This window comes from Mustela putorius, unplaced genomic scaffold (assembly GCF_011764305.1).
Source record: "Mustela putorius furo isolate JIRA1106 unplaced genomic scaffold, ASM1176430v1.1 tig00000095_pilon_pilon_pilon, whole genome shotgun sequence".
NCBI classification, from domain to species: Eukaryota; Metazoa; Chordata; class Mammalia; order Carnivora; family Mustelidae; genus Mustela; species Mustela putorius.
In genome coordinates this window covers 36,939,126-36,964,400 of record NW_025421280.1, presented here as the reverse complement: position 1 = coordinate 36,964,400, position 25,275 = coordinate 36,939,126, and the positions used below count along the sequence as shown (strand labels likewise).

The 25,275-nt window shown below is 58.3% G+C and overlaps 4 protein-coding genes across 8 annotated transcripts; 2 read left to right on the top strand and 2 right to left on the bottom strand.

The window, feature by feature from the left end:
• Positions 1-3,512: 3,512 nt before the first annotated feature.
• On the top strand, positions 3,513-8,917 carry LOC101688054 (caseinolytic mitochondrial matrix peptidase proteolytic subunit). Its single transcript, XM_004771571.3, has 6 exons — positions 3,513-3,743; positions 3,844-3,915; positions 4,453-4,549; positions 5,384-5,571; positions 6,550-6,655; positions 8,552-8,917. Exons 1-6 carry the CDS (start codon positions 3,558-3,560, stop codon positions 8,722-8,724), a joined length of 822 nt encoding a protein of 273 aa, XP_004771628.1. The 5' UTR covers positions 3,513-3,557; the 3' UTR covers positions 8,725-8,917.
• Positions 8,918-11,156: 2,239 nt separating this feature from the next.
• Positions 11,157-12,798, top strand: ALKBH7 (alkB homolog 7). Of its 2 annotated transcripts, none has more exons than XM_045085624.1 (4): positions 11,157-11,411; positions 12,025-12,198; positions 12,286-12,410; positions 12,487-12,798. In XM_045085624.1, the coding sequence occupies exons 1-4, from the start codon at positions 11,208-11,210 to the stop codon at positions 12,728-12,730; spliced, it is 747 nt and encodes a 248-aa protein (XP_044941559.1). In that variant the 5' UTR covers positions 11,157-11,207; the 3' UTR covers positions 12,731-12,798. The 2 variants fall into 2 exon arrangements, with proteins under 2 accessions (XP_044941559.1, XP_044941563.1); XM_045085628.1 differs by having other exon boundaries at positions 11,159-11,411; positions 12,568-12,798.
• A 115-nt stretch (positions 12,799-12,913) lies between these two features.
• PSPN (persephin) lies at positions 12,914-15,963 on the bottom strand. Its single transcript, XM_004771572.3, has 2 exons — positions 13,460-15,963; positions 12,914-13,372 (listed from the first exon to the last, which is right to left on the bottom strand). Exons 1-2 carry the CDS (start codon positions 13,590-13,592, stop codon positions 13,065-13,067), a joined length of 441 nt encoding a protein of 146 aa, XP_004771629.1. The 5' UTR covers positions 13,593-15,963; the 3' UTR covers positions 12,914-13,064.
• Positions 15,964-16,100: 137 nt separating this feature from the next.
• Positions 16,101-25,261, bottom strand: GTF2F1 (general transcription factor IIF subunit 1). Of its 4 annotated transcripts, XM_013045391.2 has the most exons (13): positions 24,638-24,684; positions 24,015-24,087; positions 23,599-23,649; positions 22,759-22,825; positions 20,647-20,840; positions 19,837-20,007; positions 18,125-18,309; positions 17,416-17,569; positions 17,151-17,332; positions 16,951-17,024; positions 16,734-16,872; positions 16,432-16,549; positions 16,101-16,344 (listed from the first exon to the last, which is right to left on the bottom strand). In XM_013045391.2, the coding sequence occupies exons 5-13, from the start codon at positions 20,787-20,789 to the stop codon at positions 16,140-16,142; spliced, it is 1,371 nt and encodes a 456-aa protein (XP_012900845.1). In that variant the 5' UTR covers positions 20,790-20,840; positions 22,759-22,825; positions 23,599-23,649; positions 24,015-24,087; positions 24,638-24,684; the 3' UTR covers positions 16,101-16,139. The 4 variants fall into 4 exon arrangements, with proteins under 4 accessions (XP_012900845.1, XP_004771636.1, XP_012900844.1 ...); XM_004771579.3 differs by lacking the exons at positions 22,759-22,825; positions 23,599-23,649 and adding an exon at positions 24,767-25,261; XM_013045390.2 differs by lacking the exons at positions 22,759-22,825; positions 23,599-23,649 and adding an exon at positions 24,767-25,261 and having other exon boundaries at positions 17,151-17,329.
• Positions 25,262-25,275: the final 14 nt, after the last annotated feature.

Here is a 25,275-nt window from a genome sequence, read left to right as displayed (position 1 = left end):
GAAGCCGACTGCCCACTGAGCAGGGAACCCCGTGAGGGACTTAATCCCAGGACCCTGGGATCATGACCTGAGCCGAATGCAGATGCTTAACCCACTGAGCCACCCAGGCGCCCCCCAATTTTTTCCATTTCAGGTCACTATCCACTTTATTTCTTTTTAAGAATTATTTATTGGAGCACCTGGGTGGCTCAGTGGGTTAAGCTGCTGCCTTCGGCTCAGGTCATGATCTCAGGGTCCTGGGATCGAGCCCCGCATCGGGCTCTCTGCTCTGCAGGGAGCCTGCTTCCTCCTCTCTCTGCCTGCCTCTCTGCCTGCTTGTGATCTCTGTCTGTCAAATTAAATAAATAAAATCTTAAAAAAAAAAAAGAATTATTTATTTATTTGAGAGGGGGTTGCGGAGGAAGAGAGAGAGAGGGAAAGCAGACTGAGGAGCCCAACACGGGGCTCAATCTCACAAACCTGACATTGTGACCTGAGCCAAAACCAAGAGTTGGATGCTTCACCCGCCGAGCCAGCCAGGTGCCCCACCACTTTGATTTAAATCAGTGGTTTTCAACAGCGAGCAGTTCTCCCTGCCCCCGCCCCCCACCAGGAGGAGACTCTGCAATGAGACATCTTTGACTGTTGTGATGGGGACTGATACTGTCATCTAGTGGGGGACCAGGGTGGCCTTCCCCAAACAACAAATTACCCATCATAGAATGCCCGTGGTCCTAAGGTGGAAAAACCCCACTGTAAATGGAACAGAAGAGGAAAAAACTAGAATAGAAAACATCAGAAGGCACTACCCAAAGTCAGGATAAATACTTCATGAAACGTTTGTATTTTTGTGTCCTCAGACACTATATGTCTCTCTCCTTGTGAGTCCTAATTTAAAAGGTTGGACGAAAGCTGTCCCGAGGACCAGAGAACTGATTCCGACCTCCGGCTTCCAGGAGCTCCCATTCCACAGGGGATAAAGAAGACAGAATGAATTGATGTCACAATGGACAGTCATTTAAAGAAGGCAGGGGTTCCAGAGTGGACCTGGGTATCAGCAAGGCGAATCAGGGAAGGCTTCTCCAAAGAGATGACGTTTGAGGGGAGACTGATGTGTTGGGAAGGAGCTAGATTCAGGAAGAGGACGCGAGCAAAGCCCAGGTGCCTGGACGGGGCTTGGTCTGTTCGAGGCACGGAAAGCTGGCCCGTGTCACCGCTGGAGCCAAGTGGGGAAGGGAGGGTGGAGGCAGGTGACGGAGGAGGCCAGCATGGGTGACAGGGAGCCCAGTGGAAGGCTTTAGGCAGGGGAGGGTTATGGTGAGCTTTCTCTGGTTGCTAAAGGGGGAAGTAACTGCGGGACCCAGAGAGAAGCTGGAATACGCAGGGGCTGTTACGCCACGCCCCAGAGAAGGTGAAAAGTAGCTGAAATATGGACAGGTAGAGCAGGTGAAACAAAGGGAAGCAGTGAGGTCAGGGGGCGTGGGGGTGTTGGGGGAGGGACTGCGGGGGCTGCAGCAGCTGACGGCCCACCCTTCTCCCCAGGGCAGGGCGGGAGCTCAGGACCTAGCGGAACCGGCCGGGCAGGGCCACCCACCTGACTCACAGCAGAAACTGGGACAGCCCATGCTGCCCACCTACGTCCACAGTCCCCACTGGGGAATGCCACGCCCCGGGCCCAAACACTGGCTCCCCCCGACCCCCAACCCCTGTCAGTGATGCCTAGATCTAGGCCTTCTTTCAGGGGTGCCTCCTCCAAGCTCTTCTACTTCCATGTCTTTTTCTCAGTCCTGTCCTGATTCCATATGGCATAAGTGTCCGTGTCCTGTTCTCTCTCTCCATCAAGCTGGAATCCACTGTGAACACAGAGGGTGCTAAAACTACCCTTATCTAGGGCACCCAGCATCAATGCTAGGGTCCAGCATTTAGGCTCTGTCTGCCTGGTGAACTCCTATCTATCTGTCAAAACCCACCTCAAAAGGACCCTCTTAAGGGAGGACTTCTTGGACGGCCGTGATTCCTGGGTAACATAATCAGTAATTAAAACCCATCAATAGTGAATGCAAACTGAGCTTTACTATGTTCCAGGCCCCATTCCAAGGGCATTATAGTGGCCCTAGGGTGTGTGTGTGTGTGTGTGTGTTTTAAAGACTTTATTTATTTATTTGACAGAGAGATCACAAGCAGGCAGAGAGAAGGAGGCGGGGGTGTGGGGGGAAGCAGGCTCCCTGCTGAGCAGAGAGCCCGATGCGGGGCTCCATCCCAGGACCCTGAGATCATGACTGGAGCCGAAAGCAGAGGCTTAACCCCCTGAGTCACCCAGGGGCCCCCCAGGGTGTATGTTATCAATCTCCCTATTTGCAGATGGAAAATGGAGGCTCAGAGGCACATGGCTAGTAAGTAATGGGGCTCAAATTTGAACTCGGAGGACTTCAGTATGCGCTTCCGCAGCAGGTCTCTTTAAATCCATCCCTGTGCGATTGGTGCGATCATTGCTATCTCCCAGATGAGAAACTTCAGGCTCAGAGGGGGTTAAACAATGTGCCTAAGATCACACAGCACTTCCTGAGTTGAGCCAACCTGGCAAGTAGGGCAGCTGCCTCTAAAGCTTTCAGCTCTTAACCTTCCTCCCTTATCACCCCTTGTTCTAGGCTCTGAGGACCCCTGTAAGAAGGTGGCATTTGGGGGTGCCTGGGTGGCTCAGTGGGTTAAGCCTCTGCCTTCAGCTCAGGTCATGATCTCAGGATCCTGGGATCGAGCCCCGCATTGGGCTCTCTGCTCAGCAGGGAGGCTGCTTCCCCCCTCCTCTCTGCCTGCCTCTCTCTGCCTGCTTGTGATCTCTCTGTCAAATAAATAAATAAAACCTTTTAAAAAGAAGAAGAAGGAGGAGGAGGAGGAGGAGGCGGCATTTGAGCTGATTTGGGGGGAAAGAGAGGTCTCAAAACTTAACAGGAGCCTTCCTATTTCCATCCCTTTGCCCATTCTTCTGCCAGGAATGTCTTTCCCCACCTAACAAACTCCTATCCATCCTTCAAAACCCAGCTCCAATACTCCACCTTGGAAACCTTTCCACACAAATCTCTCCCAGGCAGAGTCTGCAACACCCATCCTTGGGCTCCCACTGCCTGGGGTCCATAGATAAATGGAAGGTCTCGGTAGGAGTTAGCCCCACCGAGCTGGAAGCTTGGCTAGGCCGAGGCCCCAGTGGGCACAAAGGAAATTATTTTCATTTATTTATTATTAACATTTTTTTTTAAAGTAAGCTTTAGCCCAACGTGGTGCTTGAACTCAAGACCTCCAGATGCAGTCGCATGCTCCACCGACTCAGCCAGCCAGGCGCCCCTAAGGCTAATCTTTACGTTAAGGAATAACTAATTCATTAGGAAGGGCACTGAAACTGGGCTCATTAAGGGTCCTCCGCCTCGGTTCCCTTCAGGCTCCGCTCCACCCTCGCCCCGCCCCTAAGCCTGCCGGTCCCGCTCCCCGGACGTGGGCGGCCCGTGAGCATGCGCCCTAGACGCAACGCACGCCGGGAGTTGTAGTTCCGCCATCGGACGGAAGCCGGGACGGACTGCGGCGGGATGTGGCCCGGAATATTGGTTGGGGGGGCCCGGGTGGCGGCATGTAGGTTCCCCGTGCTGGGGCCTCGCCTCGCCGCCCGGTTCTCCCCGCGGCGGACGCCCAAGACCGGCCTGGCCCTGCAGCGGAGCCTGCACGCGACGGCGGCCCGGGCTCTCCCGCTCATTCCCATCGTGGTGGAGCAGACGGTACAGCGGCCGCGGGAACTCGACCCGGCGTGGGAGTCGGGGGTCTCCGGGCCGCGGGCACTGCCGGCCTCTGACCCCCACCGCCATCTTTCTCCCACAGGGTCGCGGCGAGCGCGCCTATGACATCTACTCGCGGCTGTTGCGGGAGCGTATCGTGTGTGTCATGGGTCCAGTGAGTGCCCTGCCGGGATTGTCCTCTGCGCCTGCCCAGACCCTATGCGCCCCTCCTCCTCCGCGAACCCCCTTGACCTCTTGACCTCTCCCACCAAGGTTCCGCCTTGGTCCCAGTCTGACACCCCACTTCCTGGGCACATGAGCCTTCAACCCCCTCTTCTGGCCCCATCCCCCACCTCCAGCCCTTCAGCCTCTGCTTTTCCCTACCTGATTTCTGACTCCCTCCCTCTCCAGTGACCCTCCTCCCCATTCCTGGCTCTGATCCCCATCCCCCCATCTGACCCTCCTGACCCCTTCCCTTCTTGCCCTGAGCCCACTGACTCCCCCCACTTCCTGTGCTCCAACCCCCTGGGGCCCTACCACCCCTCACCACCTCCCCTTCCTGGTGCTGAGTCCTCCCCAGCCGTCTCCCTTGGGCTCTGACACCCATCCCTGTTCGCTGACTTCATCCCCAGCCACCTCACAGTTGCCTGGGTTAGCCTGCTCCTTGCCCTCCAGCTGGGCGCACCCACCCTCCCCGCTTCCTTCCTTGCAGATTGACGACAGCGTCGCCAGCCTGGTTATTGCGCAGCTGCTGTTCCTGCAGTCCGAGAGCAACAAGAAGCCCATCCACATGTACATCAACAGTCCTGGTGAGCAGAGCCATCCCCCGGGCGCCAGGGCCCGCTTCCTGGGTCACTCCAGGTGACTCGGGGCAGACGCCCCCCACCCCACTTCCATCAGGAACATTCTCCCTCTGGAGGAAGAAAGGGTGCTGAGCTTCCTTCAGAATCCCAAAACTGTCTCGAAACCTCCAAAAGTTGCCTGGTCCTTGCTTTTAAGTCTAGGTTCCCAAACTGGCAGCAGAGCCTGCCTCTGATCACACATGTAATATCTTACCAGCCTGACCTGGTGGTCGGCATATTTTAAAATTAGTAGCTGCCACCACCAGCACCAACCCCCTCCCAAAAGAGAAGAGCTCATCTCGACCGAGCGCCAACTGTGCCCTGTACTTGAAGCGTTTCATAGGCATTGAACTCCTCTGGTCCTCGTGGCGGTGGCCTGTGGTTGGTCCGGTTCCCCCTGTCTGCGAGGAGCCACTGTTTGGCAGGCTGGGTAACTTGCCCAAGGTCACCCAGACCACACTGCCAGGACACGCTGACTCCAGAGCGTCCCTCTCGGCCACCACGCTCCCCGCTTTCCACCTTCCCTTGCAACTCTGACAGATCTGGTCCCCTGGGGGCCCGGTTACAAGGGCGGTAAGGGTCAGCTCGCTCTGGAGCACGTGCTCTCCTCTCCCCATTCAGTTCGTGTCACCCGTTGCTGTCGCCTCCCTGCCCTCCGAAGTATTCACGTTTGTGACCTGGGCTTTAAAGGGCTGTCTTTACACAAGCCCCCCCAAGGCCAGGGGCCGCACTGGGGGAAGGCTGGGGGCGAGGAGCCAGCGCAGCCCCTCACTCCTGCTGCTCACTCCGCCCCGCCCGCAGGCGGCATGGTGACGTCAGGCCTGGCCATCTACGACACGATGCAGTACATCCTGAACCCCATCTGCACGTGGTGTGTGGGCCAGGCCGCCAGCATGGGCTCCCTGCTTCTGGCTGCCGGCACCCCGGGCATGCGCCACTCGCTCCCCAACTCCCGCATCATGATCCACCAGCCCTCCGGGGGTGCCCGGGTGAGTGCCGGGCCCACGCAGGCTGCTTTGGGACGGGGGTGGCGTCTGGACAGAAGGACCAACTGGGTGGAAGTCACGGGCGAGTGTCAGTGTCGGCAAGTGTAGGTTTCAGAATGATTTCAGTCAGGTATGGTGAGGCCAGCGGATCGGGAAAGGACAGCCACTGGAAAGACCATTTGTTACTCACAGTTCCCGGGGCGGGGTGGGCGGGGGGCTTGCCCCGTCACGTTTGCCCACATGGGAAGCACCAGCGTCACTCAGGAGGCACAGAGCAGGGGTGGGAGGTGGATAGGGATTTTACTGTGGTTTCTGCAGGAAGGAACAGCGAGGCAGGGCCCACAGAGCTCAGGATGGGCCAGTCTGAAATATCTCAGCAGGCTCGGGGGATAGGGGATGGCTTCATTGTCTGGCCCAGGCCCTGGGGGCAGAGGGAGGGCAGGGGACAGTGGCCCTGAGTATGGGTGCCCTGTGGAGGAGGGGGGCGCATTTGGGATCAGCTGGTTTGCCTGTGAAAACTCATGGCAGAGCTGGAGCTGTCCGCTGGCTCCCGGAATCCGCTTGCCCTGGGAGGGGCGAGGCTCCACATGCAGAAAATACAGTTAATACCGGAAGCTTTCCGGCACCAGGGTGCCTCCGACAGCTACGCATCTGACTCTTGATTTTGGCTCAGGTCACAGTCTCGGGGTTGCGGGATCGAGCCCCACATCGCATGGGGCTCCCCGCTCAGTGGGGAGTCTGCTTCTCCGTCTCCCTCTGCCCCCACCCCATCTCTCTCTCTCTAAAAGGAATAAATAAAATCTTTAAAAAAAAAAAAATACAGGAAGCCTTCCTGGTAGGAGCAAAGATGCTCCAGGGTGTGTGGGCCTCGAAAAGCCTCACTCCACGAAAAGCCTCACTCCACCCACCCGTCTGAATGCCCTCTCCGGCCTCCCTGTGAGTGGCTGATGCTTACTGTGACCTTCTCCTTCGTACCCTCAGGGCCAAGCCACAGACATCGCCATCCAGGCAGAGGAGATCATGAAACTGAAGAAGCAGCTCTACGGCATCTACGCCAAGCACACCAAACAGAGTCTGCAGGTGATTGGTGAGTGCCCCCCCCGTGCCCCCGCCCTCCTTTATTTTAACCAACATGCACACGTGTGGCAGGCCTTGTGCCAAGCCAGGGCCTCTCGACCCTGGCACCGCTGACCCTCAGGGCTGGACCATCCTCTGTCCTGGCCGCTGTGGGACGTGGAGCCATGTCCCCAGCCACCACCCACTGGATGCCAGCAGCACCTTCCATTTGTGACGACCAAAGCTGCCCCAGGGGGGCAGCTTGACCAATTTCCATTGGTCACCCCCAATGGAAATCCCCTGTCCTAAGCACTTTCAAAAGACCAGTTTGCAGAATCTTCATAAAAACTCACTTAAAACGGGTCAAAGGTTTGAACACTGTCCTCAATAAAGAATTTTCTAGATTGCCAAGAAATATAAGAAAAGATACTCATCATCTTTAGTGATGATATTTTAAAATGACATCATTAGGGGCACCTGGCTGGCTCAGTCGGGAGAGACGCGACTGCTGGTCTCAGGGTCAGGAGTTCAAGCCCCATGTTGGGCATGGAGATGACTCAAAATTAAATAAATAAGTAAAATTGCCCATATATATACACATACAGACGTAACGTATATATATTTTAAGATTTTTTTTATCTTTTTTTTTTTAAAGATTTATTTATTTATTTATTTATTTCACAGAGAGAGCACAGGTAGGCAGAGCTATAGGCAGAGGGAGAGGGAGAAGCAGGTTCTCAGCTGAGCAGGGAGCCTGATGCAGGGTTCGATCCCAGGAGCCCGGATCATGACCAGAGCCAAAGGCAGCCACTTAACAACTGAGCCACCCAGGCGCCCCAATTTATTTATTTTCGAGAGTACATGGGGGGAGGGGCAGAAGGAGAGGGAGCCACTCCACACTGACCGTGGAGCCCGACACAAGGTCTCCATCCCACGACCCTGAGATCACGACGGGAGCTGAAACCAAGAGTCGGACGCTTAACCGACTGTGCCACCCAGGCACCCCTTGCGCATCTGTTTCTTACAAAAGAACATCATTAGTCCAGGGAAAGGCCAGTTAAGGCCCCAGGGAGATACCATTTTAATCCGCCGGAAGAGCTAACATCCAGAACCCGACACTCGGCACCAGTGAGAACTGGAGCTGGGACTGGAAGTGGAACTGGAACACTCACCTGCGGCAGGCAGGAGCGAAGAGGAAAGCCGTCTGACACCCCCTGCTCGGGCTCAGAAGGCTCCAGACGCCCCGGTTCCCCTACTCTGCATGCACGCAGATGTGGGTGCTTCTGTCCACCAAAGCTGCAGATGGGCATGCCGACTGTCGTCCTGACTGCCTGTGTGCGGGAGCCCCACGCCGGGAGACACCCCCATGCCCAGCAGCAGCATAGCGAGTGCATTCGTGCTTAATTTATGCTGTGGAGTCCCACAAGGCAACGACAGAGACCCAGCCATGGCGACACGCGGCAGCTGGGCTGAATCTCGGACACAGAGTGCCAAGTAGGAAAAAAGAGTAAATACTCTGATTCCACATATTCAAAAACAAAAAGCAGCATGCTTATCTCTGCCGACACGCCACCATTAGGCTAGCGGTTACTGTTGGGCCAGAGGAGTCAGTGACTGGAAGGAGGCTCCCCCCAGGGGCAGCTGGGGACCTGGGGCTGGCCCCGGTCTCAGTCTGGGTGCTGGTCACGTGGGTATGTGAAATTCACACTGAAACTCGCACTGTCCACTTGCATCTGGATGTGTGTTAGACATCAGGAACCAGTAAAAAAAGAAAAATGGAATGGGTATTTTACCAATGGGGAAACTGAGGTACCAAGAGGGGAAAGGCAAGGTCACCCGGCGAAGAAGGGACAGAACAGGGCCCCCCGGACCTGGCCCCAGGTCTCCAGCTTTAACCCCCCACCCCGCCTCTTGCTTCCCCTGGCAGAGTCGGCCATGGAGAGGGACCGCTACATGAGCCCCATGGAGGCCCAGGAGTTTGGCATCTTGGACAAGGTTCTGGTCCACCCTCCCCAGGACGGTGAGGATGAGCCCGAGCTGGTGCAGAAGGAGCCTGTGGGGGCGACTACGACAGCAGAGCCCGCCCCTGCCAGCATCTGAGAGCCAGACCTCACCCTCCAGAGGAGTCGGGGGAGGCCAGGCGCCAGTCAGAAGCTGGAGCTGCAGCCCTGCCCACCCCTCGCTGCTGAGCCTGGAAGGGTCCCAGGAGGAACTCTGGGTTTGGGGCTGCCCCTCAGGGCAGGTATCTTGAACGAGACACTGTGATTTTCAATTAAATCTTTGTAGTCTTTGAGCCCCGTCTGTGTCACCTTCCCTGCCTGCCCCACGTGGCACGCACATCTGTGCCCTGCACGATGCCTCGTCTGCCTTCACCCCAGCCCTGAGGCTCTGACCTTCCAAGCCCCCTAACTGCAGCAAACCCTGCTGAGCAAAAAGGATATTCCAGGCACTATTCTAGAGGCCACGACATATCCTGAAGCAAACAAAATTCCCTGTCTTCAAAGAACTTACTCTTGTGGTGGTAGACAGTTTTTTAAAAATCCAGGGAGAAAGGTATGCACAATATGTGTGTGTGTGTGTAAGAGAAAGAGAGTTACAGCTTTCAGTGTGGTGCCCAGTGAAGGCCTTGCTGAGAAAGTGATGCTTGAACAAGAACAAGATTTAAGGTAAGAGAAGGACAGAGCAGTCCAGGCAGCAGGCATAGCAAGTGCAAAGGCCCTGTGGCAGGACTGTGACTGCCACGTGGGAGGGGCCCCGAGGAGACTCGTGGCTGACGTGAAGTGGTGGAGATGTGAACAGAAAGGAAGGAGGACAGAGCTTAGAAGGCCTGGTGGATCTGAGCAGAGGGACATGAGCCATGGAGGGTGCTGAGAAGAACAAAAAAGCAGGAGCACTATGGCTCCCATGGAGTACTGGGAGGAGTGCAGCCAGCAAGGAAACTGGAAGATGAGTTCTGAGACGTGGAATAATCAGATGAAAGCTGGTGGCCCCAGCTGGGTGGCCAGGAGAGGTGGGATTCTAGCCAGGTTTTAAAGGCAGAGCTGACGGGTGGAAAGGTTGCCAGAAGGCGCAGGTGTGGGGGCAGGGGATCAGGAGTCCAGTTTGGACACCCGTTACTTCTGGTGCTTGATGTGCCTCAGACATCCGGGGGAGAGAGGGTGGATAAATCTGGGGTCGGGATTGAGAATGAAAATGGAAAAGACATCATTGGGTATGTCAATAAACTAGCAGTCAGCCTGAGAACCGGCTGCTGGATCTGGCACAGCGGAAGTCACTGACCGAATGAGCAGGATCCCAGGTTCAGGGTTGTAGGGGCTGAATGCCAGCCTGGTGTGCACCCAGAGTGAGGGGGCGGGAAGACATGGGAGCTCGACACATTTTTCAAGAAATGTTATTGTATAAGGAGAGCAGAGAATGTGTGGCTGTCCCCAGAGGCGTTGTGGGGTCAATATTTCAACATGCATTTCTAAAAAGATAAATCTTTAAAAAGGCCACCAAAATACCATTTGCAAACCCCCATCCCCCCAAAAACAAAATCACCCCAAATCCAACCAGTGTGCAAATCTCCCCAGTTGCCCCTATATTATTAGTTTGTTCGAATCCGCCTCCAGGTAAGGTGCATACCTTGCAACTCACTGATGCTTCCCGAAGCCTCTTTTAACTGCGGGTTTTCTCCTCCATCTCTCTCTCAATCTCTCCCTCTTTTTCTTCTCTTTCCTTGAAATTCAGCCTTTGGTCTTGTGGACTTCCCATCTGAATTTTGATGATGGGATCAGTCAGGACCGGCTGTGACCTCTGTCTGTCCTTGATATTCCCTGTGACTTGACGTATAAATGTAGAGAAGTCTGATCGGGTTCAGATTCCGCTTTCTGGCAAATGGCCTCTTAAGTGGAGGTGTGTCCGTCCATCAGGAGGCCCCCAAAGCGTCGTGGTCCCTCGTTTTGTGACATTAGAGGCTGATGACAATCCGTGTCTAGATCACTAAATATTCCAGTAAAGGCTGCAAAGTGGTGCTACGTCAATCCTACCCTTAAAGCAAGAGGAGGGTTTTGGGGTTTGCTTTTTACTTATAAGGTGGGAGCCAGGCCGTTTGTACACAGGTAGGGATGATGCATAGACGAGAGGGGGAACAGGTGATGCTTGGCTTCAAACTTTGACCCCAACCTCTACCTTGACATCATGGCCTTGATGTCACTCCCCTGGACCCCGTGCCCCTGACCCCTTCTTCTCAGCGGACTTTTCCCTCAATCTAAAGTTCTGGCCGACCCCACAACCCGGGCCTTAGCCCAAATCCTCCTACAGCCCCTGACGTCACGCCCCAGGCGCCTTCCGTCATTGAGCCCGCCCCCGGCCGCCACCATCTACCGCGCCCACTGCGTCCACACCGCGGGCGAGGAGGCGGGTTCTCTGGGGAGCCAATAGCTTGAGAGGGCGAGCAGAGCAGCAGCCAGTAGCCTTGGCCAGGGGGGCGGGGCTATGGGGAAGGCCAATCATTGGAGGGACTCCGTGCGGCCACAGCCAATGGCTCCGGGGCGGGGGCGTAGCCCTGACCCCGACAGCTTTCACGACCCGGCCCCAGGGTTATGGCCGGGAGTGGGCGGCTGGCGCTGGGGGCGCTGCAGGTACCCGGCTGGGTGCGGGGATCGAGCCCAGCCGTACTGAGCCGCCTTCGGGACGCGGCCGTGGTGCGTCCGGGTTTCCTAAGCGCGGCCGAGGAAGAGACGCTGAGCCGTGAGCTGGAGCCCGAGCTGCGCCGCCGCCGCTACGAATACGATCACTGGGACGCGGTGAGGCCGGCGGCGCTGGGGGCGGGGTCTGCGATGGAGTGGGGGCGGGGCTACGGTGGGGGCGGAGCCTGCGGCGTTAGAGGTCGGCACGGGGGTGGAGCGCTGGGTTGTATGGGGTACGGTTGGGGCCGGGGTCTTGATGCCCAGGGCCTCTGCGGGCGGAGATGAGGGCTTGGTCATAGCTGGATCCCTGACCTGGAACTCTGGGGTGTGTGGGGGACAGGGGCAAGGTTAGGAGCCGAAACAGGTGTGGAGCGAGAAGAGGGAGGGTCATTGGTTGGGGGCGGAGACAGAAGACTTGAGTGGAGTCGAGTTGTGGGCGGAGACAAACAAAATAGAACATTTCGGTGGGACCAGCACTGGGGACTAGCTCTGGGACTCCATTGGAACCTGAAGGCAGGTACAGAGGAGTGAGGCCGGGCCTAGTAGGACAGGGGTTGGGGTTCGAGACCCAGGATCTTAGGGTAGGTAGGATCCAGGTGGTAAGTTGAGGGTGGTGTCAAGGGTCATGCTGGGAAAGCCAGTTCTTTGCACTCTGCCCTCCCCCCACCCGTGCCTCAGTTTCCCTGTTCCCTCTGCGAGCTTCCTGGCTTGACGGAAGCTCTCTGTGCAGGCCATCCACGGTTTCCGAGAGACAGAAAAGTCACGCTGGTCCGAGGCAAGCCGGGCCATCCTGCAGCGCGTGCAAGCAGCCGCCTTTAGCCCTGGCCAGACCCTGCTGTCCCCAGTGCATGTGCTGGACCTGGAACCTCGGGGCTACATCAAGCCGCACGTGGACAGCATCAAGGTGGGCAGAGGCCAGAGCCTTGGATGGGGATGGGCCGGTGGGGTTGATTGGCCAGAGGTTGATTGGCCGCCATGCCCGCTCTTCCAGTTCTGCGGAGCCACCATCGCTGGTCTGTCCCTACTATCTCCCAGCGTCATGCGGCTGGTGCACACCCAGGAGCCAGGGGAGTGGCTGGAACTCTTGCTGGAGCCAGGCTCCCTCTACATCCTTAGGTACTGCCCAGCCAAGGGGCCCCCATTCCCCCCAGTAACTCCTTAGATGTCCACCTAGCATGTTTCTCTTTTTCAGCCCTCCCAGCAGACACGAGCATTCCCCTGTGGCAGGCAGGCCACCTCACCCCACCCAGCCACAGCCTGTTTTCTCTTGCAGGGGCTCAGCCCGTTATGACTTCTCCCATGAGATTCTTCGGGATGAAGAGTCCTTTTTTGGGGCGCGTCGGGTTCCCCGGGGCCGACGCATCTCTGTGATCTGCCGCTCCCTCCCTGAAGGGATGAGACCGGGGGAGCTGGGGCAGCCGCCCCCAGCCTGCTGAACCCCCGGCTCTTTCCCCAGCTTCTCAGAGACACCGTGTTGGTGAATAAAGTTGGAGTGTGGACAGACTGGCCTGCCTTGCACTGGCTGTTCGCAGGGGCTGAGCCGGGCCAGGGAAGCCCAGGAACCCCCCTTCCCCCTCCCCTCCCCACTCTGGGAGCTGAGGTGGCTGGGGCAAGGCGCACCTGGGCTGAACACAATCATGCACTGAACACAGTCACGCGGAGGCAGTTCCTTTATTATGCTCCTTGCCCGGCCCACCTCCCCTCTGGTCTCCAATAAATAAGTCAGCAGAGCTCCTCCAGGAGCCTCGGGGGGCCCCAGGCCAGGCGTCCTTAGGCACCACAGCTGCAGGCGGCTGCCGAGAGCTGGGGCAGCCACTGCCAGCGGTGGTGGTCGTCAAGAAAGGCCACATCAGTGTAGCGGGTGGGCCGGCAGCAGGGCCCACCGTGGGCTCGGCCCTGGCCCCGCAGGTGGGCCAGCGTCAGGCCATGCTGGGTGCGCGCATCACGGGGGCAGCTGCCTGCACAGTAGCGGAAGACAACTGTCTCCTCCGACGCGTAGCCCAGACCCAGCTCGGCCACGGGTAGGGACAGGCTCCACAGCTGGCACGGGGTGGCCAGGGCTCGGCGCGGGCGGGCCCCTGCGGGGGACAGAGGGGCAGCTGACAGTTAGTGGGGTCTGGGCGGGAAGGAGTCGGGGAGTCACACGGGGTCCAGGGGGTCCTTACCCAGCTGCAGCCTTGGGGTCCCTCGGAGCTCTTCCTCTGCCACTGGAGCTCCCCAAACACCAGGGCCCCTGGTGAGGCCCAGCCGTAGGGACAGGATCAGCAGAGAGCAGAGCAGGACGCGTCCTGTGCCCATGGTGACAGGTGGGTCCTGATGGTGGGGAGGCCTCGCTCCCTCAATTTATCCCACTGCCAGGGCAGGGCCGAGGTGGGGGTGGGGGGAGGAATCACCTCTTCGTTGCCGCTGCTGTAACCACAGGATGACCCCCGTGTCCCGCAGCACACACTGTCCTGTGTCTTCCGACTGGTTCCTCTGCCCCACTCGCTGTGCCTCCAAGAGTTAAGGTTCACCCCCTCCCCGCCTCATCCAGACATTCCGCAGACCCGTTTCCGACACCCCCTTCACCCCTGATTTACGAGTGTTGCGGCAGCCAGAGCCGAACTCAGGGCGGGCCACGGGGTCCCCTGCCCCACCTGCTTCTGGAAAGAAGTTGGGGGGGCCACTGAGAGCCCACCAGTGGGACCCCATCCCCACTCAGGGTGCCCAGGGTCTGGAGTCCCCACACTGTGCACCAGGTAGAGCAGGATTGGGTGGGGGGGGGACAGGTCAGCAGGTAGCCGAGCTGTCACCTGGAGGATTAAGGCTTCACGCTCCTGTCTCCGGGCTCCTGTCTCCGGGCCCGCCCCAGCCGGCGTCAAAACAGGAAAAGGGAGAGGCCTGGGGTACAGCCAAGAACCGGAACACGAGGCTAGGAAGCTCACCCTGCAGGGACTCCTGTCTCTAGAAGGCCCACCTGAGGCCCCAGGGACCTCAGCCCCCTCCCAGCATTAGGGTGGGAGGGGCGGTTACACCGGCAGGTTCTGAGAGGCAGCAGAAAGTTCCAGTGATTTCCATGCCCCTGTGGCCTCAGGGAAAGGAGGCCCTCCCTCGCCTGTGAAAGGGGCCTAACCGGGGTCCTTCCCACACGAGGCTCTGAGGACAGGTGGCACGTTTAGCGTGGGACACCTGCCTGAGGGAGGAGCTTGGGCGGGCAAGCCTGCAAGCCTGCTTTGAGGCCTTGGAAGTACGCAGAACCTGGGTAGTGCTTGAAAAGCTGCTCGATCTCGCGGAGGTCAGACAGGGTGGGAGCCCAGGTAGGAGCCTGCAGCTCTGGCAGGGGGGGGGGACAGCAGAAACCAGTATGTTTACCCATGACTGGGGGCACACATGCGATGCAGGTCCCCACCCCAGGCTGCCAGGGAGGGGTACAAACCCACAGTGGGGGAGCCTTCGCTCCGGAAACAGCCACCACCACCACCACCCCCCCCCCCAGAAAACACCTGCTCAGGAATTCGTCCTGCACTGGTGAGCAGAGAAACATGGGTTCGGGAACCGCTGTGGGCTTTTCATGTGAGAAGAGCTGGGGACGGACCCCAACTCCGTCCGCGTCTTGCTGGTGTGGTTACTGTGGCACCTGCTGAGACCACCTCAGACAACTGTCGCTTGTCCAAAGTCACACTGGAAGCCAGATCCTGCCGCACAAAAGGCCCTTGCTCCTAGCCACCAGGGCCTTAGCCCTCCGTCGCATGGCAGGGAGGCCCAGGGTCAAATCGACAGGCCAGGGCAACCCTGCCGCCCCCAAAAAGACTTGGCAGAAAGATGGGGAGGGAAGCTGGACGGACCTGGGACATTCCTAGGAATTAGCCTGTCATCTCTGGCATCCCTGCTCGGCGGCCAAGGGCCTGTGGAACTGGGTGGGGAAATTTTCCACCTAGCATCCAGCCTCGAGCAAGACGGAAGCCCCACATCCTCCCCCCCCACCCTCCGCCCCCAGCCGGATCACACAGAACGGATTCAGGAGCGCCAGAGCCAAATTCCATTTCCAGCACTGAAACTGTCCACAAACAAAAAACCTTCCCACGGCAGAACACTGGCCATGTGAGATAAAAGAGAAATATAACGGAGTCATCAGAAATACGGGGAGCCCTAGAAACATCGCTGGGAAGCTGAAAAATAGGGCCCAGGGGCCAACAGCAACAACAAAAGGGCTTGGGATTTCAGGGCCGCTTTGGGAGAGAAACCACTGGCTGAGAACCACCTAACCCGGGCTCAGCCCAGGGCTCCTGGGCCACCGCGGTGGGAGGTGCGGGCGAAGGCAAAAGCATCGGAGGATTTGCCTGCAAAGCTCACTGCCCAGCGGCCCCCCAAAGCCCCGAGGCGGCCTCAGGTCCCCATTCGAAGTTCTACAGCATAACAGTCAATCGTGAGGAGGCGTCAGGTAAGGAATCAGGAATCAGGCGTCTGGCAGAGACCAGAACAAGACAGATGCTTGAAACAAAACCGTGAGAGAAAGGATCAAAGGCCTTAGAGGCGAGGTGATCTGAAAAGGAAGCCAAGAGCTGGAGAAGCACTTCGTGGGTGAAAGGGAATAAGCTACAACCAAAAACAGGACCAGAGAAGCTAGAGCCAGAGAGACAACACTCCCCACCCCTGCATGCAAAAGGCTTAGGACTGAGAGTAGGCTCAGAGGTGCGGCGGAAGGTTCCAGAAGGAGCCCGCGCCGGGTGAGGCGGCACCCAGGAAACCCCCAGGGTGACGTGAACTGAAGAGGCGGGACTCTGGGATTCGGGGCGCAGGGGAGGGACGAGGCGAGCACCCAGGAAGTTCTGGAGCCGAGCTCGTTTATTGGGCGGCGCCGGGCCGTCACTCCTTGAGGGAGAAGTGCATCTTGTCGCTGATCATCTTGCGCTCGGGGTTGAGGCGCTTGAGGATCTGGGCGAGCACGTTCACCGTCTGCTCGCTGCTCAGCCCCGTCTTCTTCGTCTGGAACTTCTTCAGCAGGTCCTTGGTGGTCATGGGCTTGCGCGTCAGGTAGCGGCGCACGGCGTCCTCGGTCACCTGCACGTCCCTGAGGAGCGGGGCACAGGGAGGGTGGCCGTCAGCAGGAGGCTCCCCCGCGCCCCGTGTGGCCCCGGCTGCCCTCGTGCCAACTCACCCGCTGCTGGGGGTCGACTTCCCGGACTGGGGCTGAGGGGTCGACTTCCCCGACAGGCTCTGCGGTCCCGGCTCCAGCCGCAAACGCTTGGCCACCGGCGTGTCGTTGGTCCGCTTGCCTGGGGGAGTGGGGGCGGGGCTGAGTCCTGCGCTCCCGGGGGAAGGGCATGGGGGGCCCAGGGTCCCCTGGGCAGGGGGCGGGGAGGGGGTGTGGACGGGCCTGTGGCCCGACTCTGGGCTCTGCCCTGGAGGCAGAACAAAGGACCGCAGGGGGGACCGCAGCGAGGGGCAGAGGCCGCTCACCCTGCTCCAGCTTGCTGGCCGCGGCCCGCAGGGTGGACGACGTGCTGCCGCTCTCCGTGCTGGGTGTGCCCGGCCGGCTGTCGCCCCGCGAGCTGCCTCCCGACGGCCTCCGCTCCCTCTTGGGGGGTGTCTTCTTCTTCTGCGGGAACGGGGTTGGGGACGTGAGTCTCGGCACGGGGCGGCCGCCTGCCCACTCGGGCCCCGGGCTGGGCCTTACCGCCATGAAGAGGGCGGACGACGCCTCGCTGTCGATGTCGCTCTCCTCGGAGCTGTCCGACTCGTCACTGCTGTCTGTTGGGGCCAGAGGCGGGACGCTGGTGTCGCGGAGCCCGCCCGCCCCAGCTCCACCTCAGACGGGGGGGGGGGCTCTGCGAGTTGGGGGGCCGGCTGCCCCGGGGAAGCGGGCCGGGGACTGACCTTTCCTGCGCTTCTTCTCCTGAGGCGTGGGCGCCTTCTTCTCCTCCTCCTCCTCCTTGTCCTCCTCCGGCGGCTTCTCCTCCTCACTCTCCTCGCTGCTCTCGCTCTGCTCGTCCACGCCCTTGGGGCCCTCCTCCTGCTGGGTGACCTTGGGCTTGCCCTCCAGCTCGTCCTGGGAGCTGCTGCAAGACAGCGGGGCGGGCGCGGGGTGAGGGAACCAGTGCACCAGGCCCGGCCCAGGCCCGCCGCCTGCCGCCCGCCTCACCTGGAGCCGTCGGACATGTAGTCTACCTCCTGGCCCTCGAAGTCCCCGTCGTCGCTGTCTTCGAACGCCTCGTCGTCGGAGCCCTTCTTCTTCTTCTTCTTCTTGCCCCCCTTGGCGGGGGGTGCCTTCTTCTTGGCCTTGGACGCTCGGCCACCTGGGGAAGCAGAGCGGGGCTCAGGCGGGCCCTCATCCCGTTCGGCCTATCCAAGGACATCTGGACATCTCGGGGGCCTCGCTAACCGGGCAGAGACACCCCCAAGGACTCCGCTCTCCCGCGTAACCCGACCGGTCCAAGTCTCCACCCCCAGCTCCTCTCGCCGGACTCTCACACTCCCGCCCATCATCTCCTCCCCTCCAGCCACCAGGGCCGGAGACTGGGTACCGACGGCCAGAGCCCTCCCCTGTAGCCCAGGGCCTGCCAGAATTACTTAAGTGGCAGATCTGAAGCTGTTCCCCTCCGACCCCTGCATGGCCCATCCCGCGGAAGCCCCGATGAGGGCCACTGCTGAGACCGTGCTGGCGTCACTCCTTTCTACCTCCTACCAACTCTGGGGCTTCCCCGGTGGCCTGCGTACCCTGCTGCGTCGTGTTCTCATTCCCAGCGGGCTGTGAGTGACCAAACCTTCCTACAGCGGCATTAACCCAAGTCATCACTCAGGCACCTTGACCAAGTACGACCCAGCCCCCCGGGGGGCGCCAGCGGCCTCACCTTCCTCGCCACTGGCCTCGCTGTCGTCAGACGACATCTCCAGGTCGTCCTCCAGGTCGTGGATGCGCAGCTCACTGGCTTTCTTGCGGCTGCGCTTCTCCTTCTCCTCGTCTTCCTCGTCCTGGTCCTGATCCTTGAGCCGCCGCTGCTGCATGATGCTGAAGTGGTTCAGGACTTTGTTTCTCCTGGGGGCAGGGGGTGCGGTGCAGTGGGGGTTACAAGGGACCTGGCTCCACAAACCGGGCCTTCCCCCTGCAATCTCCACCAGCCGCTCCCCCAAAGGGGAAACCATGGACAGGAGTTAGGTGATCTGAGGATGGTGTAACCCCAGATAATGCGATCCTGAAATCCCCTGGGGAAGAGCTGGCCTTTCTCCGATTCCCTCTCTGTCCCGCGTCCCTCAGGCAGAAGGTCTCAGCGCGGTGTTGGTATCCAGCAGTTCTCTCGAGCTCAGGGCATTTCTCAGGCAACAGAACTTGGCTACAACGTATTCATGTCCATGTGTTTTTATGGTAGTTGATGGGTGCCTTTGTTTGTATGAGACGTGACACTGATGTTTCCATTTAGCATGGTGATAAAAAGTTTTAAAAAATATGACTGCGGCTACGGAGAGCCTTAGGATTGTATCAAATAGCATGAGGTTCGTCAGCAGCAGGGAAAGGGGTGAGGTTCTGTCTCAGAAGAACGTGAGCAGATGTAACACTACTGAGTAGCACACTTACAAATGGTTAAGATGATAAATTTTATGTTTTTTTTTTAATCATTAAAAGTATCTTAATTACAAAAAGGAAGGAAACAAATATATTACATATATTACATATATTACAATATGCATGAACCTTAAAGACATTGTGCTCCATGAAATACGCTAGTCACAAAAGGACAAATACTACATGATCAGTGAGGTCCCTAGAAAGGTCGAACTCAGGGCGCCTGGGTGGCTCAGTGGGTTAAGCCGCTGCCTTCGGCTCAGGTCATGATCTCAGAGTCCTGGGATCGAGTCCCGCATCGGGCTCTCTGCTCAGCAGAGAGCCTGCTTCCCTCTCTCTCTCTCTGCCTGCCTCTCCATCTACTTGTGATTTCTCTCTGTCAAATAAACAAATAAAATCTTTAAAAAAAAAAAAAAAAAAAAAAAGAAGGTCGAACTCAGAAAGGAAAAGTGGAACGGTGGCCGCCAGGGGCTGGGGGAGGGGACAACGAGGTTCTGTTTAATGGGGGCAGAATCTCAGGACGGGAAGATGAGAAAGTTCTGGAGAGGGAACAGCAGTGACGGCTGGACAACAGTATGAATGTACTTCATGCTACCGAACGGGACACTTAGAAATGGTTAAATGGTCAATTTTACATCATATAGATCTTGTGTGTCATTGATCCAGCCGGGGCTCTCCTGCCTGGTGGAAGACAAGCGGGCCAGAGAGACCCTCCCCTGCGCTGCCAATTCCTGCTCCAGGGCTCAGCTCAGCTACCCCTTCCCCAGCCCTCTCAGGGCTGTGTGTGTCCCTGATGCTTCCGGGTCTGCCTCCCTCACTGCACTGGGAGCTCCCTGCCAAGGGCCTGGTGGAGTCCGGCTTGGTGACCACTGAGTACGCAGCTCCCAGCTAGAGAGAAAGCTACCGTGACACACCCCGTTTCCAAGGGTTTCTGCTCCCTTCTAGGGAGCTGGGAGCTTCTGTCCGGGCCCTGCCTCCCTCCGGCCTGCCGGGCTCACTCACCGCTCCCACTCCTCCTCCGCCTCTTCGGCAGTGAGCGTGCGATGCCGGGCCAGCGGCGTGAAGTTGTACCAGTTGTGCACCGGGAAGGCCTCGAAGGCCCCGTCGGGGCACTGGGTGAAGATGTAGTAGGACGTGTTCTCTGTCACACCCCCCTTCTTTATGCCCTTGAACCTGCAGAGAGTCATGGTCACGCTGTGGACCAGGCCCCTGCCTGCCTATGCCCCCAGCCTAACCCATCTCCAGAACCATCTGGGTTCTCAAAGCAAAATCCAGAGGCGCCTGGAGGACTCCGCTGGTTAAGTGTCTGACTTCGGCTCAGGTCATGATCTCGGAATCCTGGGATCAAGCCCTATATCTGGCTCTGCACTCAGTGGGGGGTCTGCTTGTCTACCTCTCCCTCTGCCCCTCCCCACCCTTGCTCTGTCAAATAAATAAATAAAATCCTTAAAAAAAATTCAATGCCAGGAGACCCTGGGCTTCAACTGTGTGAGCCTCCATTTACAGGTCTGGTCTGTGGGCCACTCCGGGCTTTTGTGCACACTGTTCCTCCTGGAGCGCCCTCCACCACCTGGCCTCCCAATCGCCACAACCCCCACCCCCCCCACCCCTCCCCGCAGACCCCTGCTGTGTGCAATCAGCCCGGTTCTCAGGCTTCCCACACCCCAGTCTCTAGGGCTCCTGCATGAGCACCAGTTTGGTTCACCTTCAGAAATAAAACCCCACGAGAGCCATGGGTGTTGACAGAGGACGCCCAACAGAGTCGGCACACTCGGGGGACAACGGGAGGCACCCACTGCCACCACCACTTACTTTCTGCCCGATTTGCCATTGACGCGGAGCAGCCAGGGCTGGTCCTCGGGCCGGAACTCCTTGAGGACGATGCCGTACTTCTTCCTCCTCGCCTCCTCGCGAAGCTTGCGGTTGAACTCGCTGCCCGCACCGGACTCGGGCATCTCTTCCTCCTGGTAAATCTTTTTGTTACTCAGGTCTCGCTCCAGCCGGGCCTGGGACAGCAGGGCAGGGTGGCAAGGAAACAGACACTTTCAGCGGGATGCCCGCCTTTGCTTGAGCTCTGCACCCCCTCCCCAGAACACCCCTGATCCCCCACTTCTCCCAGGCTGAGCTGCCGGCATTCAGAGCTAACCTCCAGCTGAGCAAAACAGAAAAAGGGGTAGGATACTGGCCTGTATGTCTGTGTGTCCAGACACTGTGTGTCTGGGAGAAGGCATGTGGTTAAGCCTTGTACTAGGTTTATTTTGCAGCTTTTAAAAGTTTGCAACTTTTTTTTTTTTTTTTAAGATTTTATTCGAGAGAGAGACAGTGAGAGAGAGCATGAGCGAGGAGAAGGTCAGAGGGAGAAGCAGACTCCCCATGCAGCTGGGAGCCCGATGCAGGCGGGACCTGAGCCGAAGGCAGTCGTCCAACCAACTGAGCCACCCAGGCATCCCAGTTTGGAACTATTTCTATATCAACAGTTTAAAAATAAATAAATAAACGGATCATTTTGGTGAGAAAACAAAAGCAAAAGCAAAGAAAACAACCTGCTTGGAACTGGCCCACTTCTTTCTCTGCATTGAGACGTCATTAAAGGCTGTTTTCCAAATTTGGATCTCCAGGCAATTCAGCAGCAGGTAAGAAATTCTGAGACGTGCACACTGCTTCCCCAGACAGTGGGGGTGAGAGGCCCCACACGAGCCCTCTACCAGCCCTTTACGGCACCGCTGTCTGCAGCAGCAGGAGACTGGAAGGGAGTCTGGGCACATCAGGGGGGGCAGGGCTAACGCTGCCACCTCCAGACACCACCTCCGGACACCGGAGGACCAAACAACCAAAAAGAGGAGGGAATGTGGCCACGCATTCCCTATCGTCACCCTGGCCAACAACGCCAGCATAACCATCAGCTGGGCCTTCCAGAAAAAGCCTGCTGACCCGATCTAAAGGACAAGAGTGAGAATGGCGGGCACTCCCAGCAGCCCACACCACGAGCTGGGGGCCGATGGCATAAAACCTTGGAAATGTGAGGGCTACCAAGCTAGCATTCGATCCCGGTCAAGCTCCCCAGGCTGTGGCCCCCCCACGGAGGGGAGGGACCAGTGTCCTTCCTGCACCTTTCCAGGGAGCCAGCCCGGGGTGTGCTTCAATGCTAAAGGTGGGGGGAAACGGGCCTGATTCCCTGAAGGTGGTCACCCCAGAGGGCAGGGCCCCTGTCTGGATGGTTCACCTCTAGCCCAGGGGGTGGTCTCCCCTGGCGGGGGTAGGTTTCTGCCCAGGAGTGGCCCTGGGTGGGGAGTGGCTATTGGGGGAGGGGACGTTGTGAGTACTTAGACACCTGTACCTGCCTCCTCCCTTGGGTGATTAGTGACAACCCAGGGGATTCGTTCTTCCCCAGGAAATGTAATCCCCTCCTAAGATTCTGAGGGTTCCCATGACGATCAGGGAACAGGGTATGTGCAAGGTCCTAGTGGCTGGGAGGTCACGTGTCTCAAGAGGTCATCAGTACTCAGGTGCTGCACCTCAAGGTGATGGGTAATGGGGGGCACGGCCCCTCCAAAGGGACACGTGACTGAGGGGGTAGGCTCCTCTGGGCTCTCAGGGGTCGGGGGGAGAGGGGCCCTCCTATTTAATGAAGGACAGAAGGGGTATGTTCCCAAAGTATTTACCAAGTTATTCCTCTTAGGGGTGAGTGTTGGGGGCTGGGTACCCCCAATGGGTGAGTTATTTCTCGTGGATGACCAGTGGTAAAGCAGGTCCCCCCACTGAGTGATCAGGGATTTGGAAACACTGCATCCTCTCTGGATAATTCAGGTGGGACCAGAGGTCGGGGGAGCGCGTTAGTCCCGTATATGAATGGTGCGCAGGTGGAGATGCTGGGAGGCAGGCACCCTACAAGGGGAGGGGTGCCCTGAGCAAGCATCCACCTACCCAAGCTCTGATGGTCTCATCTGCTCAACTAGAGGAAGTGACCTTTAAAAGCAGTCAAAAGAGAGACCTGTGTTGGAAAACAAGATTGGGCGGTTAGGAGCCGCCCAACTGAGAGAAGGCCAGAAGCTGCCCCCCTTAGACTCGGGGCCAACTCCTCTGCTGGGCCGGTCCAGGCTCCATGGCTTTAAATGCCGCCCCAAATACCCAGAGGCTCCCTTCCAGCCTTCCAGCTCGACTGCTTACTTCCCTCCAATCTCCTCTGGATGTCTAATACACGACGTTGGGCCCACAGTTCCCAAATACTCCATCCATAGGCCCCGTCATCCCTCAACATCCAGCCATTAACAAATCCTGTGGGCGCTACTTCGAAACACCCTAGAATCCACCCACTTCTCACACCTCTGTTTGCTCCAGGTGCAATGGTCACTCCCCGGGACCCCAGCCAATGCCTTCCCCCTGCGCACACTCTCTGCCCTTGATCCCACAGCCTGTCTCCCGACAGCGCCCGGATCACCCTATACCTGCTCGATTTAAAACCCTTTAATGAAAATAAATAAATAAATAAATAAATAAAACCCTTTAATGGCTTCAGCTAGAGACTGAATGTCTGCATTCCACCGCAAAATGTGTTACCAAAATGTGTTACGTTGAAACCAAACCCCCAGCGAGATGGCACTGGGAGGTGGGGCCTTGGGGGGGGGGGCTCAGTCACGAGGGCTCCACCCTCGTGAATGAGATGAGTGCCCTCATGAGAGGCCCCAGAAAGCTCCCACACCCCTTCTGCCGCATGAGCACACAGTGAAAAGACAGCCATACATAAACCAGGGGGCAGGCCCTCACCAGACTGAAAATCTGCTGGCGCCTTGATCTTGGACTTCCCAGCCTTCAGAACTGTGAGAAATAAATGTGTGTTTATAAGCCGTCCGGTGTGTGGTATTCTGCTACAGCAGCACCACCAGAGAGTGGCAGCTTCCAGAAACCATCTGCGGGACGCAGCCCCTTCGGTTGCCCAGATAACTCAGGGCTATGCCTGTCAGTGGACATAGCTTCTCAATGTTCTCCTTTCCCAAGGCCTCCGGTGGGGTCTGCCAAATCTTCCTCCCAGGGATACCCAGCAGCTCAGCCTGGGCCTTAGTACCTCATTTGATCTCCACTCGGGGACATGGAGGAAACCAAGCCTTAGCTACTACTGGAACTAAATGTCTGCTGCAACCACCAAGGGCAAGGTCAGGCTCTCGCTCACGACAGGGACTTACCTGGTTCCAGGTAGCGAAGTTGACTTTATCAGCTGCGTTGAAGGCCATGATGTTGTATTTTTTAGTTGTGTTTCTGGAACGGACAAGAAGAGGCACTGCTCAGTCCACCGATCATTTAACAAACCCTCCCTGGCTCAGCAAACCTGTGGACCCACAAAAGCCCTCAGGGGCTCCCCGTCTGTCAGGGAACAGATCCAAACTCTCCCCACTGGGTGCTGAAGAAGAGCAGGAGACACAGAGATCTGGGGGCGCCCAAGATGTGGGAGTAATGGGGAACTGTGCCCTGGGGATGGGGGAGGGCAGGCAGGGAATGATTCCCGGAGGAAAATCCTGGAATTGGGTTTTAGAGGACCAAGAAGAGTCACCGCTGGGGAAAAGGCATTCCTGCCCGACGGAATGCCAGGCCGGGAGGCTTCATCCTCCTGTCTATTACTGGACTTCTTCATTCATTCCTTCTGTTCAAAACACAGGATGCCCCCAGAGGGGCCTCGGCTCAAGCCCAGCCCCGTCCCCACGTCCCTGCCAGTTAGGAGGGGGAATCACAGCAGGTGCCAGGCAGGCCTCGAAGCTCAGGAAGGTGTTGATCCCTTCTCGGGGGAAGCGGGGAGGGCTCAGGGACTTACTTGGGAACTCGAACGACATACTCGGTGACGTTCTGGGTGCTGGGGCCCTGCAGGGAGAGCAGGAAGGACGGTGAGTAAGGGGTCTGCAGCGGCCGCCGCCGGGACCCCCGCACTCCGCCGCATACTCACGAGGGCCGCCATGGGTGACGATCGGTGGTTCGGGTCCGTCCGCGCTCCTCAGTCCCGGGCAAGCCGCTCTCGCGGTGTTGGGTCTCTGGCCGCGACGGAGGACCCCAAGCCCGAGGGGCCGCCGATCCCGGGAGCAGCTCCCCAGCAGCAGCGCTCAGTCTGCCGGAGGTTTCGGGGACCTCTCCCGCCGCGTCTGCGCCTGCGCCTGCGCCTAACCTGGACGCGAAACTCGGGCCGCGTCGCGATGGCAACCCCCTCCGCCTCAGGTTTCCCTGTCTCTTTCCAGAGAGAAGACCTCACGCCGAACCCGAACTACAACACACCCTCCCTGCGACTCGCGTGGGGGTCTCCCTCTTCCATGTAGCGCGGTTAATTTAATCAGCCCTGTGGCCACGCCTCCCTTGACGTCACACCCGGAACCGCGGGGCATCCTGGGAAGGGAGGGAGAACCTGGCCTTCCTCGCGAGCTCCCGGGCGCCTGGCGCATGCGCCACTCCACTCCGGAAGTG

Coding starts and splice junctions, on each gene's coding strand:
- LOC101688054 (XM_004771571.3), top strand. CDS start 3,558: ATGTGGCCCGGAATATTGGTTGGGGGGGCCCGGGTGGCGGCATGTAGG. Junction 3,916..4,452: donor TCGTGTGTGTCATGGGTCCA/GTGAGTGCCCTG, acceptor CCTTCCTTGCAG/ATTGACGACAGCGTCGCCAG. Junction 4,550..5,383: donor CATGTACATCAACAGTCCTG/GTGAGCAGAGCC, acceptor CCCCGCCCGCAG/GCGGCATGGTGACGTCAGGC.
- ALKBH7 (XM_045085624.1), top strand. CDS start 11,208: ATGGCCGGGAGTGGGCGGCTGGCGCTGGGGGCGCTGCAGGTACCCGGC. Junction 11,412..12,024: donor AATACGATCACTGGGACGCG/GTGAGGCCGGCG, acceptor CTCTCTGTGCAG/GCCATCCACGGTTTCCGAGA. Junction 12,411..12,486: donor GGCTCCCTCTACATCCTTAG/GTACTGCCCAGC, acceptor TCTCTTTTTCAG/CCCTCCCAGCAGACACGAGC.
- PSPN (XM_004771572.3), bottom strand. CDS start 13,592: ATGGGCACAGGACGCGTCCTGCTCTGCTCTCTGCTGATCCTGTCCCTA. Junction 13,373..13,459: donor GACCCCAAGGCTGCAGCTGG/GTAAGGACCCCC, acceptor TGTCCCCCGCAG/GGGCCCGCCCGCGCCGAGCC.
- GTF2F1 (XM_004771579.3), bottom strand. Junction 16,550..16,733: donor GGCCAGCAAGCTGGAGCAGG/GTGAGCGGCCTC, acceptor CCACTCCCCCAG/GCAAGCGGACCAACGACACG. Junction 16,345..16,431: donor AAGTCGACCCCCAGCAGCGG/GTGAGTTGGCAC, acceptor CCCGCTCCTCAG/GGACGTGCAGGTGACCGAGG.